Source organism: Malus domestica, chromosome 12 (assembly GCF_042453785.1).
Source record: "Malus domestica chromosome 12, GDT2T_hap1".
NCBI classification, from domain to species: domain Eukaryota; kingdom Viridiplantae; phylum Streptophyta; class Magnoliopsida; order Rosales; family Rosaceae; genus Malus; species Malus domestica.
The window spans coordinates 5,283,338-5,301,534 of NC_091672.1; the positions used below are offsets into that span (position 1 = coordinate 5,283,338).

Sequence of the window (18,197 nt, forward strand, 5' to 3'; positions counted from 1 at the left end):
TCTCTTTAAAATTAACTTTTCACAATTAGGAAGCAATGCCTTCACTAGGGTAGGCTTTAAGAAATGGAAGAATGCAAGAGAATGTTTTGACAAACATGTTGGTCCTATTGGTAGTTTCCACAATAAAGCTAGAGAAACAGCTAGTTATCTAATGAACCAAAAGACACATATTGAAGCAGTTGTGATTAAACAGTCAGAAGAAGAGTGTATGAAATATTGTCTTTGCTTGAATGCATCAATAGATTGCACTAAGATCTTGTTGTGACAAGGCCTTCCTTTTCGTGGCCACGATGAAAGTGACACTTCGAATAATAGAGGGAATTATTTAGAGCTCTTGCAATTCCTTGTGGATCATGATGAGAAAATAAAGGAAGTTGTATTGGAAAATGCTCCGTGAAATCTCAAGCTGATAGCTCCTTCAATTCAAAAAGATATTGTCAATTCATGTGCCTTCGAAACCATTAAGGCTATTATGAAGGAAGTGAAAGAAAGTAAATTTTTTTCTATAATGGTAGATGAATCACGTGATATTTCAACAAAGGAGCAAATGGCGGTGATTTTGCGTTATGTGGACAACAAAAGGTCAAGTAATTGAAAGGTTCATGGGAGTCCAACATGTTACTGAAACAACTTCAAGTAAACTAAAGGAGTCCATTGATAAGTTCTTGAAACTACATGATTTGAGCTTCTTCAACCTACGAGGTCAAGGTTATGATGGGGCGAGTAATATGAGAGGTGAGTTCAATGGCCTTAAAAAACAAAATTTGGATGAAGAAAGTTGTGCATTCTATGTTCATTGTTTGCTCATCAACTACAATTAGCTCTTGTTGCCGTAGCTAAGAAAAACTCTGATGTTGGTGCTTTTTTCACATTGACTAATAGTTTGGTGAATGTTGTTGGATGCTCATGTAAGCGTTGTGATGCATTTAGAGAGAAACAACAAGAAAATCTCATGAAAGCTATTGAAAATGATTATCTTGAAACGGGGCAAGGGTTAAATCAAGAAACTAGTCTCAAACGTGCTGGGATACACAGTGGAATTCACATATGGTGCTTTGATTAGTTTGATTATAATGTTCTCATCTGTGGTGGATGTGCTGGACATGATTGTTGAAGATTGTTACAATGATAGTGCTGGTGAAGCAAAAAGGTTATTAAAATATTTACAATCTTTTGAGTTTGTGTTCCTCCTCTTTTTAATGAAATTCATATTATGAGTTACAAATAATTTGTCACAAGCATTGCAAAAAAAAAAAAAAAAGATCAAGAGATTGTGAATGCAATGGCTTTAGTCAAGACATGTAAAGAACAACTACGTTGCACGAGGAATGATGAAAAATTTGATCTTTTGGTTGATAAAGTATCATTTTTTTGTGTTGACCATGAAATTGAGGTGCCCAATATGGATGATTTATATGTCATTCAAGGGAAGTCATTACGTAAGGCTCCAAGAAAGACCAATCGTTATCATTACAAAGTGGAGCTCTTTATTGACATCATTGATTTCCAACTTATAGAATTAGATGATCGCTTCACTGAAGGTAATACCGAATTGCGTATTTGCTTGACATGTTTGAGTCCGAATGATTCATTTGTAACTTTTGATAAAAAGAAGCTTGTTCGCCTTGCTCAGATGTATCCTAAAGATTTCACGGATTGAGATAGATCGAGACTTCAATATCAACTTGATATTTATATTTGTTTTGTGCGTTTTGTTAAGGTTTTTTTTCAACTGCGGGGGATTAATGGTCTTGCTAAGAAAATGGTGGAGAAAGGGTTGCATCGAACATTTGCATGTATATTTGCTTGTTCAGTTGGCTTTGGTTTTACCGGTTGCAACCGTTTCAGTGGAGAGGGCATTTTTTGCTATGAATATCATTAAGGGTTCATTTCGCAACAAAATGGGAGGTCAATGGTTGAGTGACAGCTTAGTTGTTTACATTGAGAAAGATGTTTTTTCATGTATTGGTAATGAAACTATCATGGAACATTTTCAGAATGAAACCTCAGCGTGGATGCTTGAATTAGGATTTTATAACTTGTAATGTTGTTTTGCATATGATTTTTGAATGAAGTGTGTTATATTTAACTTTTCAATGTTATTTTTGTCTATAAATTTTTTGACCTTTATTATTAGGACTCCTCGAGTTTAAAATCCTGGATTTGCCATTGATTGCTTGCAATTTTTTTTTTTCTGTAGTGTTGTTTTAGGGTTGTCTCAATGTATTGTCGTATCCAATGATGGTTGCCAGTAGGCTAAACTTTTGCCTTAGGTTTTTTTTTTCCTAGTATATTGTCACCTTAGATCACGGTTGCCTGGGCTATCCCTTGGTTGATGAATGCTTAGATTTCTTGATGTCCTTATTCACGGTTGCTTTGGTTATTTTGATGCCCTAATTCATGGTTGCCTCATATTTTTTCGCTGCATCGATTCACTTCACGGGTTACTGCATATCTATCTCTCCAGATGATAGTAGCTATAAAATTCACTTCTGTTTATGCATTCAATGGGCCTGTATATTACAGTGCGTCTACCAGCGTCAATCCATATGGTCAAATTCATCGGCGGGCTGTGAACTTACCCCTTGTGGGATGGCACGTAATAGTGAACTTAGTTATCTTTTCAAACCAAGGAACCCAACTCTAACTAAATACTTGACAATGTTAGGTGTTTTCCACTTTGCCCTGAAATCCCAAGAGCTAATCCAAAATCACCTACTCGATTAACTGGCATAGCTTTTTGTCGCTGCTTTATCTGCCTGAAGTCGTGTAAACATTTTTGCTTCTTCTAAATTCTTTGTAGAAAATGCAATCCTTAACAAGGTTTTTCATGTCTTTGTTTTTATTCTTCTTCCTAAGAATCGCATCTGCTGCAACGTCGGGAACAATCACTCCTAGTCGATCTATTGGAGATGGCGAAACTCTGGTTTCGACGAAAGGAGGCTTTGAACTGGGATTCTCCAGCCTTGGTAACTCAAAAGGCCGGTACTTGGGGATATGGTACACAGTTTCTACTGATACAATTGTTTGGGTAGCCAACAGAGAAACACCACTTGGTGATTCTTCAGGACTTTTGAATCTCACTCAGCAAGGAGTTTTAGTCTTCCTTAATAGCTCAAACAGCATTGTATGGTCATAAAATTCATTAAGAATCGTGGGAAATCCAGTATCAGTACTCTTGGATACTGGAAATCTTATTCTAAAAGATGGAAATGAAACTAACCCTTATAACTACTTGTGGCAAAGTTTCGATTATCCTTGTGACACATTGCTGCCGGAAATGAAGCTTGGTTGGCACTTAGCTATCGGTTTAGAGAGGTATGTCTCGTCTTGGAAGAGCATAGAAGATCCTGCTTCAGGAGAGTTTTCACTATGGATAATTTTTTGTGGCTTACCACAACTTGTTAGTATGAAAGGAGAAAAGATACAGGTTAGAGGAGGGTCATGGAAAGGCGTTCATGTAACAGGATATGAATTTAGTGGAAAAAGAGACTTAAATCCAATAGCTGGGGTCGAATTTGGGTTGAACAAGGATGAGATCTACTATGAGTACATGCTCCAAAACAGGTCGGTGTTCTCCAGATATGTATTAGGCATTGGGGAGCGGTTAACATTGGTGCACCAAACATAGAGTTGGGAACTTTCCTTTACAATCCCTGGAGATCGGTGTGAAAATTATGCCTCATGTGGTGCATATACTAATTGCAATATCAATCACGCTCCCATATGTGCTTGCTTGAAGGGATTTGCACCAAAATCTCCAAAAGATTGGAACTGAGGATACTGGTCCGATGGGTGCATTCGGTAGACTCCATTGGCCTGCAGCCATGAAGATGGCTTCCTAAAGTACAATTGGATTAAATTGCCAGACACATCTTCGTCATGGTTTAATAAAGGTTTAATAAAAGCATGAGCCTCAAGGAATGCAGGCGATGTTTAGAAAATTGCTCATGTAGGGCATATGCAAATCTATACATCAGGGGAAGAGGAAGCGGCTACTTGCTTTGGTTTGGTAACCTCGTTGACATAAGAGAAATCACTATTAACGAAATTCAGGACGTCTATATATGGATGGCAGCTTCAGAAATAGGTAGCTCATAGACTTTTATTTTCTTTCCAAAGCTGGTTGTAAAGGTCACTACATATATTTGAGAAGGTGAAATGGGGTTTTGTCTACTTTCTATGCTTTCTTCTTCTTTTTTCCCTCCGAGAAGGAGGTTTGATAAGGCAGCAGTTAGAAGCATTGTGAAAATCATTGAGGTTTTCGTAGATCAAGGTCTATAATAAAAGGCAGTAGTACATGTTTCTACCCGAAAAGAAAGTTATAAGCAACCTGGCTAAATGAAGCTGATGTTTACATTTACTACAACATGATTGATTGCTAACATGAAAATTTTGATTTGGGATATTTCAAATTGTAATGAGAAAAAGCTACCAATTCTTATCAGCTCTGCAATTTTACTCTTGGGAGTGCTAATAGTTGGGTCGATATTGTACATACGGAAGAAGAGAATCAGAAATGAAGGTAAGTATCTCAGACAAGGACTACGACTTTTATTTTATTTCCGGATATCTAATCATAAGATTTGAGAACAAAAACCTAGATAATAAAAATTGCAATAAGCAGCAACAAGCTGGGAGAATGTGGTTTTGAACTTGTGTACAAGGTAACATAAATTTAAACAACTAAAATACCATATTTTGTCATACAGAATTTAAAACTTTTTGAAATGATGATGCATATGGCACATTGATGGGAGGGAAATAAGTTGCAGTTAAGAGACTTTCGAAAAATTCTGGACAAGGAATGAGGGTGTTCATGAATGAAGTTAAGCTTATAGCTAGACTTTAGCATCAGAATCTCGAAAAGCTCCTGGGTTGTTGCACTCAAGAAGATGAAAAGATTCTAATATATGAATTCATGCCTAATAGAAGCTTAGACTTCTTTATTTTTGGTACGACTTCCTCCGAAGCCAACCATTTGGCTTTTAGGTCATACCATCCTTCGCTTTCAAATTTATTATACCAGAATTCAATGTTGCATTGATTAACAGGCTTAAAATTTCTTCAAATCAAGAGGGACAAAAATTGCTCGACTGGACTAAGTGCTTCCACATTATTGGTGGAATTGCTCGAGGACTTCTTTACCTTCACCATGACTTTAGAGTAAGGATTATCCATCGAGATCTAAAAGCTAGCAATATTCTCCTTGATAATAATATGAACCCAAAGATTGCAGACTTCGGCTTGGCTAAAATATTCGACAGTGATCAAAGTCAGGCCAATATAAATAGAGCGGTTGGAACCTAGTAAGCACGATCAGATTTGTTATATGATTTATGTTTCACATTGTGTTGTTTTCCCGAAATCCTCTCACCACGATTTTGATTTGGTAGTGGTTATATGTCTCTTGAATAAGCCATATATGGAATTTTTTCAATGAAATCTGATGTCTACAGCTTTGGAGTTATACTGTTAGAGATGTTGAGTAAGAAGAAGAACAGGGGATTTAGTCATCCTGATCACCACCTTAACCTTCTTGGACACGTAAGTATAACGAACGAGATGCTGATATTTTACTTTAATGAAATTAGTGAGTTATACGGTGCAAACTTCGAAGCACCCCCTCATGACATGCCATTTAACATCATAGGTGGTCTGCAGCAAAGCCCTTTTGCATATTATCCTACTAACATAGCATACATGTTTCAATTGTTTTCAAGGCATGGACACTATGGATGCAAGATAAACAACTGGAACTAATCGATAAGATGCTTTCTGATTCGTGCAACATATTTGAAGTTGTAAGGTGCCTTCATGTGGGGCTGTTATGCGTGCAAAGAGTACCTGAGGATAGACCAAGCATGTCATCTGTGGTTCTGATGTTGAGCAGTTATGTGGCCTTGCCGCCTCCAAAGCAGCCTGATTTCTACATTGAACGAAACGTCTCCGAATCACCATCAAGGACGCTTCCATGTTTAGAGAATACTTTCAGCACTACGTTGATAGAACCTCGGTAGATCATCATTGGTTAGTCCTACTATCACAAAACATGTTCAGAATGTTGAAATGAAACTTATAGTCTTAGCTGGGAAACAATGAGACATGAGATTACTGTTAGTAATTTTAATGTGGAAATGAATGTGATCAACTAAATAATTGGACTACATACTTGTTTAAAACATTTCATAATGATATAGATTCAACCAATAATCAACATATCACTTACTTGCAGAGTTAAAGTTGACAATCATAAGGTTAAGGTTGAGTGGGATAAGAAAATGAATGATAAGAAATAAATTGTAACAACCCGACCCGATTTTATAGGAACAAAGGGGGTATTTTTGCGAATTTTGCACCTTGGGCTAGATCATTTTTCTTTTAAAATGGTTTTTGGGTCTTAATTAGTGAGTCCAAGGCGCCCACCCCCTGATTTGTGTCCCCCTGTCTTTCTCTCTCTTTTCTCTCAGTTCTCTCTTCTCCCTCACTCTCTCTTCTCTACCCGTGCTCTCTCTTTCTCTCTGCACTCTCTCCTTCTGCCCGAGCACCACCCCCACGCACCCAACACCACAACAACATCAACATCTCCATTATCACCCTAGTGAGCTTAGAATCGAAAGAGAACACCCCAAACCCCTCCCTTTCTCGGCCTACACTGTTCACCGAAGTTCTCTGGCGAGTATCCTCCTCCTCCGGCGAAGGTAAGCCTTGAACCTCATCTTAAATTTGTAGATCATGTCTTAGTGTATGTTTGGAAGTGGTTTTAAGAAGTTTTATCGATGTTTGGACATAGGAACCTCACGAGGGAAAATTTCCCCAGTTTTCTAGCAAGCACTGCCCCTTTCGAGGTAATTTTCGGCTAAACCATGATGAGTTGGCTGGAGTGTAAGTTATCAATCTCTTCATCTCCTTGAGTACTACAACTTTTCTTTTTGAATTACCCAATTTTGTTGAACATTGAAGAAGTTATATCCATTTGAATCTTACCCAGTTTCCAGCGACCTCTGAGGTTTTAAGGCATTTTCTGTCCAAACCATAGCGAGTTAGCCATTGTGCAGGGTACCATTCTCTTTTTCTCGTCGAGAACTATAACTTTCATTTTTATTTTACTTGATTTTGTTGAGTAACGAAGAAGTTATGGGTGTTCAAAGTGGTGCCCAGAAACTGGCCAATTCATTGGCCTGAAAACGGGTTAACCCGAGCCAAGTCCTTTGAAACCATCCCAAAACCCACGAGCTTCCAGCCCAACCCATGAGCCTTTTAAGCCCAAACCCAATTAATTACCCCATGCCCTTTTATCAACCTAATTCCCTAACCCATTAACCTAGAAACCCAAAACCCTTTAGGCCTAAACCCCCTAGCCCATTTACCTAAACCCAACCCAATTTCCTAATTCTAAAACCCAACCCAAAACCCTAAGTGAACTAAGGCCCTTGGGCCATGTGAAGCATGGACCCAAGCTCAAAAACCCTAGGGCCCTTTGGCCCAAGCCCTCCAGGAATATTCTAAGGAATATTCTTGGAATATTTCCCTGTTGACTTTTCATAAATTTAACCGGGACCCTTCTTAGGGTAATTCGACGTCTTGAATCCGTTTCTGATGTCCATTTTCTCAAATTCAATTGTTGTAATATAGTCTTATTAATTAGACCCTTTATGCGCTTAGGAGCAATTTATTGTGGCGTTCTGTCTCCGTTAGTTTGCATGGCTCTCGGCGGTGAAGTATCTATGAGTGGACCCCTTCTAAAAATGCATGTTTTAATAGTAGAAATGCATACATGAAAAACATGATTTAATGATTACGTTTTATGAGATAACATGCTTATTAAGGCTAGTTTGAATTATTACTATTTTTCCTATAACCCGTGTTCTTTATAGAATATCTTATGGATGACGATATAATATTTAGAACACGTTTATAACACCTCTTTATAGTATAGATGATGGATGACTTTATACTATGAAGTTGCCTTTCAAATAAATGTATGTTCAATGGTTTTGTACTTACCTAGTGGTCCCTATTCCGCTATGGGGCGATGGATAGATTCCATCCTGGGCGACAGTTACGGTGTTGGCATAGGGCATGAAAGGTTTTTCCTACAGTGCCTCTACCAGTGTCACTCCATATGGGCATGCTGTAAACCTACAAGCCTTGCAGCAACACATTAAAGTAGTATCTTATTTGATGGCATTTTTGTCTTAGGTTGAAGTTTCCCTCCATTGGAGAAGTGATCAATTTATTGGTTGGTTGTCAACTTACCCCCTTAGGGAATGGCATGTAATTGTGACCTTTGTTTAGCCTTTTCAAACAAAGGACCCAAGTCTAACTAAATACTTGACCATGTTAAATGTATTCTACTTCAGACGAAATCCGAGGAACTAATCCAAAACCACCTACTTGATTGACTGGCTTAGCTTTTGTAGCTGTTTTATCTGCCTGAAGTCGTGTAAACCTTTTTGCTTCTTCCAACTTCTCTATAGAAATGATGCCAACGCAATACTTGACAAGGTTTTTCATGTCTTTGTGTCTATTATCCTTCCTAAGAATCACATCCGCCGTTACACCAGGAACAATCACTCATATTCGATCTATTAGAGATGGTTAAACTCTGGTTTCGGCTGGTGAAGACTTTGAACTGGGATTCTTCAGCCCTGGTAACTCAAAAGGCCGGTACTTGGGGATATGGCACACAGTTTCTACTGATACAATTGTTTGGGTAACCAACAGAGAAACATCACTTGGTGATTCTTCAGGATGTTTGAATTTCACTTAGCATAGAGTTTTAGTCATTCTTAATAGCTCAAACAGCATTGTATGGTCATCAAATTCATCAAGAACCGTGGGGAATCCAGTATCACAACTCTTGGATACGGGAAATCTTATTGTAAAATATGGAAATGAAACTAACCCTTATAACTACTTGTGGTAAAGTTTCGATTATCCTTGTGACACATTGTTGCCAGAAATGAAGCTTGGTTAGAACTTAGCTAGCGGTTTAGAGAGGTATGACTCGTCTTGGAAGAGTACAAAAGATCTTGCTCCAGGAGAGTTTTCGCTACGGATAATTCATCGTGGCTTACCATAACTTTTTACTATGAAAGGAGAGAAGATACATGTTAAAAGAGGGTCATGGAATGGCATTCATTTAACATGATATGAATTTAGAGGAAAAAGAGAACTAAATCCAATAGCTGGGGCCAAATTTAGGTTGAACAAGGATGAGGTCTACTATAAGTACATGCTCCAAAAAAGGTCGGTGTTCGCCAAATATGTATTGAACTCGTTAGGCGTTGGGGAGCTGTTCACATGGGTGCACCAAACACAGAGTTTGGAATTTTCCCTTACATTCCATGCAGATCAGTGTGAAACTCATGCCTTGTGAGGTGCATATACTACTTGCAATATCAATCGTTCTCCCATATGTGCATGCTTGAAGGGATTTGCACCAAAATCTCCAAAAGATTGGAACTCAGGATACTGGTTCGATGGGTGCATTCGAAAGATTTCGTTGGCCTGCAGACATGGAGATGGCTTCCTCAAGTACAATGGGATTAAATTTCCATACACATTTTCTTCATAGTTTAATAAAAGCATGAGCCTTAAGGGATGCAGGCGATTATGTTTAGAAAATTGCTCATGTACGGAGTATGCAAATCTAGATATCAGGGGGGTGGGGTGGAGAAAGAAGCTGCTTGCTTTGGTTTGGTAACCTCGTTGACATAAGAGAATTCACTAGTAGTGGCAATTCACAGCCACTGAAAGAAGAACCATAACATAGTTCATTTTGGCTACTGGAGTGAATGTCTCCTTGTAGTCTACTTCAAATGTCTGAGTAAAACCACGCGTAACCAATATGGCCTTGTGACGTTCAATTGATCCATCAGCCTTGAACTTTATCTTATAGATCCATCTACTCCCAATAGCTTTCTTCCCTGATGGTAACTTCACAATGCTCCATGTTTGATTGTTCTCCAAGGCACGAAGTTCATCCTTCATAACATTTCTCTACTCAGGAATTAGTTGAGCTTCTTGAAAGGTTCGTGGTTCAATGTGATGGGAAATTTCAGCCAGGAACATAGCATGATTGGGAAAGACACGACTATAATTCAACACCTCAATGATGGGGTGTTTGGAAGCAAAGGTGACATAGTCTCGGAGCCTTGCTGGAGGTTGTCGAGCACGCACAGGTTTATGCCTTGTAGGAGGCGAAATGGGAACCTCCTCGTGACTTTCATCTTGAGTAGACTCATTACCATCCCCCAGATTGCTAGGTTGAGGAGACACATGAGTAGTGTCACTCACAATCTCTTCTTGTCCGTGATTGCTAGTGGCTTCAGGATCCAAATGCACTAAGTGTCAATGCACACAGGCAAAGGAAATAAGTCATACATTAGCTCCTCCTCTCGAGAGTAAGCAGCCTTCTTGGAGAAATATGGAACAGTTTCCCCAAAATTTACATCCCTAGACACAAACATTTTGTTAGTGATAGGATGAAAACATTTGTAACCTTTTTGGGTTGATGAATATCCCATGAAGACACACTTCACAGCCCTAGCATCCAGTTTTTCATGGTGCAATGCTTGAACATGAACAAAGCAAGTGCAGCCAAATACCCTCAAATGTGATAGAGTTATAGGCTTTCCTTTAAGAGTTTCATAAGGAGACTTAAACTCTAAAATAGGACTAGGCAATCGGTTGATTAAATAAGTTGCAGTAAGAATGGCTTGTGACCAAAATTTCTTTGGTACTTTCATATGCAACATCAATGCACACGTCTTCTCAAGTAAATCTTTGTTCTTCCTTTCAGAGATCCCATTTTGTTGTGGGGTTCCCACACAACTTGTCTGGTGGATAATACCATGAGAGCTCAAATATTGATTCATATTGTTGGATAAGAACTCAGTGCTATTATCGGTTCTTAGGTTATTAATGGTTGATTGAAATTGAGTTATGACAAGTTGATGAAAGTCTTTAAACATAGAGAAGACCTCATTTTTTGATTTCAAGAGATATAGCCATGTTGTTCTAGTAAAGTCATCCACAAAGATAACAAAATATTTATATCCATCAAAAGATTCAATAGTTGGACCCCAAACATCGGAGTGTACAAGTTCAAAAGGTTTGCTGGCCCTATACATTGAGGAAGTAAAAAGGAGTCTAGTAAACTTGGAGAATTGACATGTATCACACATTATAGATGATTGGTACATTTTGGGAAAAAAATTAAACAAAGCAACCTCTGATGGATGGGTTAAGCTTTGATGCCAGATTTATTGGTCCTTGGGCGAGATTGAATCAACTTGGAAGACTTTGACTAGATGAGATTCCTTGCATAGATAATCCAGACCATTAAAAAAAAACCTTCACCAATCGTCTTCTTAGTGAGAGAATCATGAAACACAACACTGCTTGGTGAGAAAGTGACAAGACAATTTAGGGTTCTAGTGATCTTCCCTACTGACAAAAGTTGAAAGGGAAAGGTAGGAACAAATAGTGCAGTAGACTCAAGGTTGTTTGAAAGCAATTTGACTTTTCCCACGCCTAAAACCATGGCATTTTTGCCATTAGCAGCTGATACATGAGAAGGTTTTGACAAGGTTTGAAAACTATGTAAGTTGGAGGCTTTGTTTGTCATATGGTCAATGGCTCCTGAGTCGATAATCCAACAATCATGTTCAATACTAGTGTGTAGAGTAGTTGAGAAAGCACTAAAAATATATGGAGCCTTGCTTCTTGGTATATTCTCATTTTCAGCAAGGAAACATGCGAACTGTCCTAGTAACGCAGTGAGATTTTCATTTGTAGCCTTCGAGCTCTCTGTAGCTTCTCTATGTCCCTTGTTTTGCAAGTATATTGCAAATTCATTGATGAGTAAGACATGATTTGAAGTGAAGTCCTGAATACCATCAGTGAATGAACTGTAACTGTGAATGAACTGTGTACGAGCCAAAGCTGGGCTGCCTTGAAGGAATCATTTTGTGATCCTTGTTGAACTTAGGTTTCAGTTCAGGATGCAGAATCCTGCACTTTTCCTCAACATGACCTACTGCGTCACAGTAACTGCACTTCAAATGTGGATTTTTACCCTTGTAAGGCCTGTTGATTGAGGGTTTATGTATTGCAGCGTAGACTCTAGATTTAGAAATTTTGGGATTCTTCTCCAAATTCATCACCCTTCTTCGAGCTTCTTCACGTTGAACAGTGGCACACACCGTTTTGAACGAAGGAAGTTTGACATTCATCAGGATGTGGCTCTTGAGATCCTCACAGTCCGAGTTCAAGCTAGCAAGCAACTGATATAGAACAACAGTGTCAATGGTATGAGGTAGATAAACATCTAACTCATTCCACATAGTCTTGAAACTTCCCAAGTGCTGCATAAAAGATTTTCTATCTTGTTGAAGACTGGCAATGTCTCTCTTTAGCTGACAAACTCGTGCGTAATTGTTTTGATTCCCATACGTGTCCTTCACAAATTTCCATAGATCATGTGAGGACTCGGAATAGCTGAAGATTTCAGCAATGTTGGTTAAATTGTTACTTAATAATCGCATAAAGGAGCAAAAAGAATAAAAGTAAAAATTAGTTCGCGCCAGGTAGGGGTCGAACCTACGGCCTTCTGCTTAGGAAACAGACGCTCTATCCACTGAGCTACAGGCGCTTGTCGATATCATATACCTACTTTAAAATTATTATTCTTTTACATCTACTTCCCTCCCATTTAATTCCGAATGAAAAAAGGAGCCAAAAAAACAAGAGTTCAGAACGCGAGAGAGAGAGAGAGAAATGGAGGAATCGATTCGGAGCTTGTGCAAGGGCGTCGCGTCCTTCTGCAACCACTTCCACAGCAGCTGCGACGCCCTCAAAACTTCCGTCGACCGCCGCCCCATCCCTCTCGATACGGCGTCGTCCAACTTCCTCAATCCCTCAACCGCCGCGTCTCCGCCGCCAGCACCCAACTCAACCTCCTTGAAACGATGTCGCTCGGCACCGTCTCCTTCGAGGAGCTCTTGGGACACTGCTGCGAGGTCCAAGGACAACCAAACCTGCCTCCTCCACCTCCAACGTCGTCTCTCCCCCTCCTCCGTCGCCCGTACTAGTTTTCTCGCCTGCCAAACACGCCCTTAAAAATAATTATTCGTAATAAATTATTAATTACGGTATTTTCAGCAGAGCTTGAGATCGACGAGGACGACTTTGAAAGGACGCCGGTTGTTCAAGAGGAGGGATTCTATGCACCTGTCATTGATGAAGAAGAAGATTTGTATCCTTAATAGGAATTTGTAATTAAAATTAAAAATTTAGGAATTGGAATTTTGATTTGTGTTTTCTTAGTGGTGTTTCGATTAGATTGGATGAGTCTTTGAGTTTGAAGAAGCTCGGGCTTTCGGATGCGTCTCTTGCCACTTTAGCATCTCAAGGTCAGAAATTTATATCAAAACCCGTAAATCTGTTTGTTTGTGATTTCTAGTTCACAATGCTCGAATTTTGCGTACTTGCTTTCTTAGTTTCAGTTTAATTTTCGCTGATGCAATCGACACTTTGAGTTCTATCGCGCACTCTGCTGCAGCTAATGCTAAAAGTGAGGAACCTGATATAGCTATGCATGAGTTTTAAGTCCTTTAAGGGGTCGTATGATGCTTCCACGAAGACCTCAGGAGCTCCCAGAGATGGATTGCTATCTGATTTCGGTATTTAATTCTGTCTTTTGTAGTATGTTTCCACTGAAAATCATCGGTTTAGCTGGGAACAAAATCTTATGACGATTGCCCATTGATGTTGGCATTGCTTTTGAATAAATGTAGGGGAAGTTGAGGATAAACCAAAGCTAGCTGAAGTTCCTTTGCCTCTTGTAAAGGTATCCCAGGATGACTACGAGAGCCTTCCTTCCTACATGAAAAGTCTAGCACCTTGGGAGGTATGAAGCTGCGTCGTGTTTATTGTGATTGCATTTATGTTTTCAAATCTGCATACACTGTATTGCAAGGTAGCGCTTAAGTGACCTGCATCATGATTCATGATAATGGGAACGACTTGTAAGCAGTGAATTATTATCCAAGACCAAAACATGAATCACAGTCTAAAAGCTCCAACCAAAATTCATGTATAAGAGAACCAAGAAGAAAAGCATACCTGCAGCAACTCCAGAACTCGAAGCCATAGCACCAAGCTTCCAGTGAACCTTCTCTTCTCTTGCAGATTATCTAGAACTCGACTTTCAAATAGGATTAAGTCCAGTATGAGTGTTTTTTCTGTGAGAAGAGAGGTCATTATATATATACACATATAATCTTTACCTTGACAGATTAGGATTCCCTATTAAAATCCATATACGAAACAAACACTTATTTCCTTGTTATACATGAACTGATCTCAATGCTATACAAGATCCTTCTTTGCCAAGGATTAGCATTCCTTTTGTCAACAAGACTTTTCTATCAAACTGAACACCTATAGCCGATCCAAAACTTCTCTATCTCATACTCATATTCTCACACGACTCTTATACCGGCATTTGGAATCCTTATGGTGATAAAATATAGAGAGAAGTATCTATTGAATGACTGAGAAATTGACTATTATTCTGATAGCTGTAAGATGTTGAATGTTGGATAGTGAAGTATCTATCTAGTGATAAAGTTTCCATGCTAATTGTGCTTGAGTGTTAAAAATGATATCCTAAAGGTTTCCCGTTTTAGCAACCCCAAGGGTATAGACCACGAGAGAGCTCAGGTTTGTCATTGGTCATCGTCTTGTCTTGGAACATTGTTTGAGAATGCTTCATAGCAGATTTACGCATGGTTTGAGGATTTCACTTGGCTAAATCAGTAGTCTCATTGCAGATGAAGGCTTTTTCTTTTTTTTTTTGTTTTTTTTTTTCCATCCAATTGATACAAGTTAAAATGTGCAAATTTATATAAAGCCAATGGAATCGACCAAGATGTGAGGTAATGTAATAGATGGCGTTGAGGACTCTGGAAAAGTTTATGAATATGTATGATGCACCGTGTAACTCAGAGGATATCGTTATCGAGGTAGTGTCTTCATTGAGAAAGAAAAATGAATGCAAATAAGAATGACATTAGGGTAGAATAAGATCGATGTTGACAAACTTTCCGTGCCTTTATGTGCATTTAGAAACTTACCAGTTTTAGTCTTAAATGAATATATCAATCCTCATCAAATATCACAGTTCGCTTTGTAGTTTACTGTATGACGTCAAATTTGTTGTTCGTTTTGTTTCCAATTTGTGAAAAATTGTGTTGTGTTGAACTCAGACTTTCAGGACTTGGTTGCCGCTGTCGAGAAGATTAATTCAAGCCTGAAACAGAAAGCAAGGGGGAATAATTTCTTTCATCAAGATGAAATTTCGTCCTTGGGCTTAGGTAAGTTCTTTTTTTTGCTTCTTCATAGACTTTGATTTCATGCAAGAACAATAGCATGCCTGCGGTGCATCCATACTTGTTGGCATATGCACACATGTTTCATTTGAAATCTCTTTACCACCATATGTTTATAGATGTCGAAATCAACGACCTGATTTGGTGCTGTTTCATAGATATAGGGCTGAAAGCGAGCTCTTTGCTCCTGCTTGTACGCATGAATCGATTTTTTAGACCGTAAATGGTTTAATATCGTACCAAGTTTTGTAACGGGATGTAGATCATATCCAATGGAGTTTCATAAATACGAGTCTTACGAATCCTGCTGACAGAACTGCGTTAGCCTTTTACCCAATTATGCAACGGAATTGGCGCATTAGGTTTGTTTTTTTTTAAGTTCCGTTCGAGAACTATTTCGTTTTTAATTTTTGGTTTTCACTTAAGATGCCACATCTACTTATGAGACAGATAAGGCAAGTCAAGACGATACCACACTCCGGTACTTAGAAGTTTCGTGGTTACGAGATCATTCTCCCACAATATTTCCTAATGTCATTTGTACTAAATCATTCACTTGTACTCACTAAAGGAGAACTTGAACCTATGTACTTGTGCAAACCCTTCACAATTAATGAGAACTCCTCTATTCCGTGGACGTAGCCAATCTGGGTGAACCACGTACATCTTGTGTTTGCTTTCCTATCTCTATCCATTTATATACTTATCCACACTAATGACCGGAGCAATCTAGCGAAGATCACAAAAAGTGACCGTTTTCGCTACCTAGGATCTATCTTGCAAGAGAACGGAGAATTAGATGGAGATCTCAACCATAGAATACAAGCTAGATGGATGAAGTGTAAGAGTGCATCCGGCGTGTTGTGTGACCGTCGTAGGCCACTGAAGCTCAAGGGAAAATTTTATAGGACGGCAATAAGGCCAGCGATGTTGTATGGCACAGAATGTTGGGCTGTGAAGCATCAACACGTACACAAAATGGGTGTAGCGGAGATGAGGATGCTTCGTGGGATGTATGGGCACACGAGAAAGGATAAGATTGGGAATGAGGATATCCGAGGTAAAGTAGGAGTAGCCAAAATTGAAGGAAATATGAGAGAAAATCGGTTCCGGTGGTTTGGACATGTGCAAAGAAGGCCTACTGACGCTCCGGTTCGAAAATGTGACTACGGGACAGGGGTTCAGGGCCGAAGGGGTAGAGGAAGACCTAGGAAAACTTTGGAAGAGACCCTAAGAAAAGACTTGAGTACTTGGATCTAACGGAGGACATGACACAAAACCGAGCACAATGGCGTTCTAGGATTCATATAGCCGACCCCACTAAGTGGGAAAAGGCTTTGTTGTTGTTGTTGTTGTTGTTGTTGGATTTGTCTGTGGACTTATCAGTCATTTTGCAAGAGGATACTGAAGTCATTTAAGAAAAGTATGTATTTGGGTCCTGAAATGAGTTTTGAGTGTTAACATAACCATTCTACATTGAATTGAAATAGGTTGCTCTGGGTTACAAAATACTTCGAATGTTTTTACCGTTTTTAGATCCTGGTTTTTGTATTTTTTTTTAAACAAAGATCTTACGGTTAAGACACTCAGAGTAGTGTAAAAAATCCCATGCAAGATCAGGTTGAATAATCTCAACTTGAATAGCTTCATGAAATCAGTGTTGGTAATTTTGGTCTTTGGAGTTGAAATGCAAGCTTTTAGCATGAGGGTTAGGTGAAAAAGCCACCATGATTTTTAACGTGAGCGCAACCTGTATAAATAGACCAAATTAGCTGAGGAAGAACAATAATACAAACAAACTCTTTCTTTCAATTAAGCAGATACAGTGGTAACAATGTGTTTTGAGGAAATTGAGACGTTACTACATGGCTGAATAAGAAAATTAACATGACGAAGAAACAGGATTGCGAGGGACATTGTGAACAATTGCTCGTAAAAAGGCTTCTATGACCTGTATCGCGGGTCAATTGGTTACAATGCCTCATTCAATCCTGTTTTTTTCATCATGATTCTTTTCATTTCCGGCAGTCATGTACCCTCTCAAGTTCCTCAAACAGATTGATACCACCATATTTGCTTGCTTGAAAAGAAAGGAGTTTTTTGGTATTTTCGTTGTACCTTAAGCTAATTGGTCTTATTTTTAAAAGTGGTATTCATGTCAAAGTCATTGTGGCTTTTTCACCTACTTCTAACGCTAAGCTTGCATTTGAACTCTCAATACCAAATGGAAGGTGATTTTTCACCAGTTTTTTCTAGCTTGTACGGCGGCCATCGGACCGCACTTGTGGTCGCCCTTGTTCACAGCAAGCGCCCAATGTATGCAGATGTTGGAAATCCTGGATTTCTTCAGGTCATTCCGCAGATGGGCATAGTGTTCTTTTATTTTCAACAAAACTGAAGAGGCTTTTGAGTGTAAACAGAACCACTCTTTTTTAAAAGAAAACTAATGAAAAGGATTTGGAAACTTTGAGTTTTAATGATAAGGACAAAATAAAGGGTAAAGTGAATAGTACCAGGATTGATTTTTTAGTGTAAAAATGTGATTTTTCGTTAAAGTGAACAGTACCGGGAGCTTTTCGTTAAAGTTCCCCTTTTTTAATTCAACACTCAAGGCATCCCCCAGAGTCAACATGGCTTGCTATGTTTATTAGATTGGATTAATCCCCAAACCCCAAATTCGGATATCAATTTGCTTTGGCATTGCAGAGATAAACCTCTATAAAGTCATAAAGTTGGGACCAAGTTAATTTCATATTTTAGAGAGGTGATTAAATAATAGAGGTGTAGTTAAAAATA

General features: G+C 38.8%; 1 protein-coding gene, 1 non-coding gene and 1 pseudogene across 6 annotated transcripts; 2 read left to right on the plus strand and 1 right to left on the minus strand.

Annotated features, from left to right (window-relative positions):
* The first annotated feature begins 602 nt into the window (after nt 1–602).
* LOC139189784 (G-type lectin S-receptor-like serine/threonine-protein kinase At4g27290) lies at nt 603–6,020 on the plus strand (annotated as a pseudogene).
* Nucleotides 6,021–12,588: 6,568 nt separating this feature from the next.
* TRNAR-CCU (transfer RNA arginine (anticodon CCU)) lies at nt 12,589–12,661 on the minus strand. Its single transcript has one exon. It is a non-coding gene; the product is annotated as a tRNA-Arg (tRNA).
* Nucleotides 12,662–12,764: 103 nt separating this feature from the next.
* Nucleotides 12,765–16,301, plus strand: LOC103448736 (uncharacterized). Of its 5 annotated transcripts, none has more exons than XM_070810164.1 (6): nt 12,765–13,093; nt 13,174–13,264; nt 13,351–13,691; nt 13,806–13,918; nt 15,279–15,386; nt 15,560–16,301. In XM_070810164.1, the coding sequence occupies exons 1-3, from the start codon at nt 12,787–12,789 to the stop codon at nt 13,469–13,471; spliced, it is 519 nt and encodes a 172-aa protein (XP_070666265.1). In that variant the 5' UTR covers nt 12,765–12,786; the 3' UTR covers nt 13,472–13,691; nt 13,806–13,918; nt 15,279–15,386; nt 15,560–16,301. The 5 variants fall into 5 exon arrangements, with proteins under 5 accessions (XP_070666265.1, XP_070666267.1, XP_070666268.1 ...); XM_070810166.1 differs by having other exon boundaries at nt 13,351–13,421; nt 13,509–13,691; nt 15,279–16,301; XM_070810167.1 differs by having other exon boundaries at nt 13,351–13,421; nt 13,515–13,691; nt 15,279–16,301.
* Nucleotides 16,302–18,197: the final 1,896 nt, after the last annotated feature.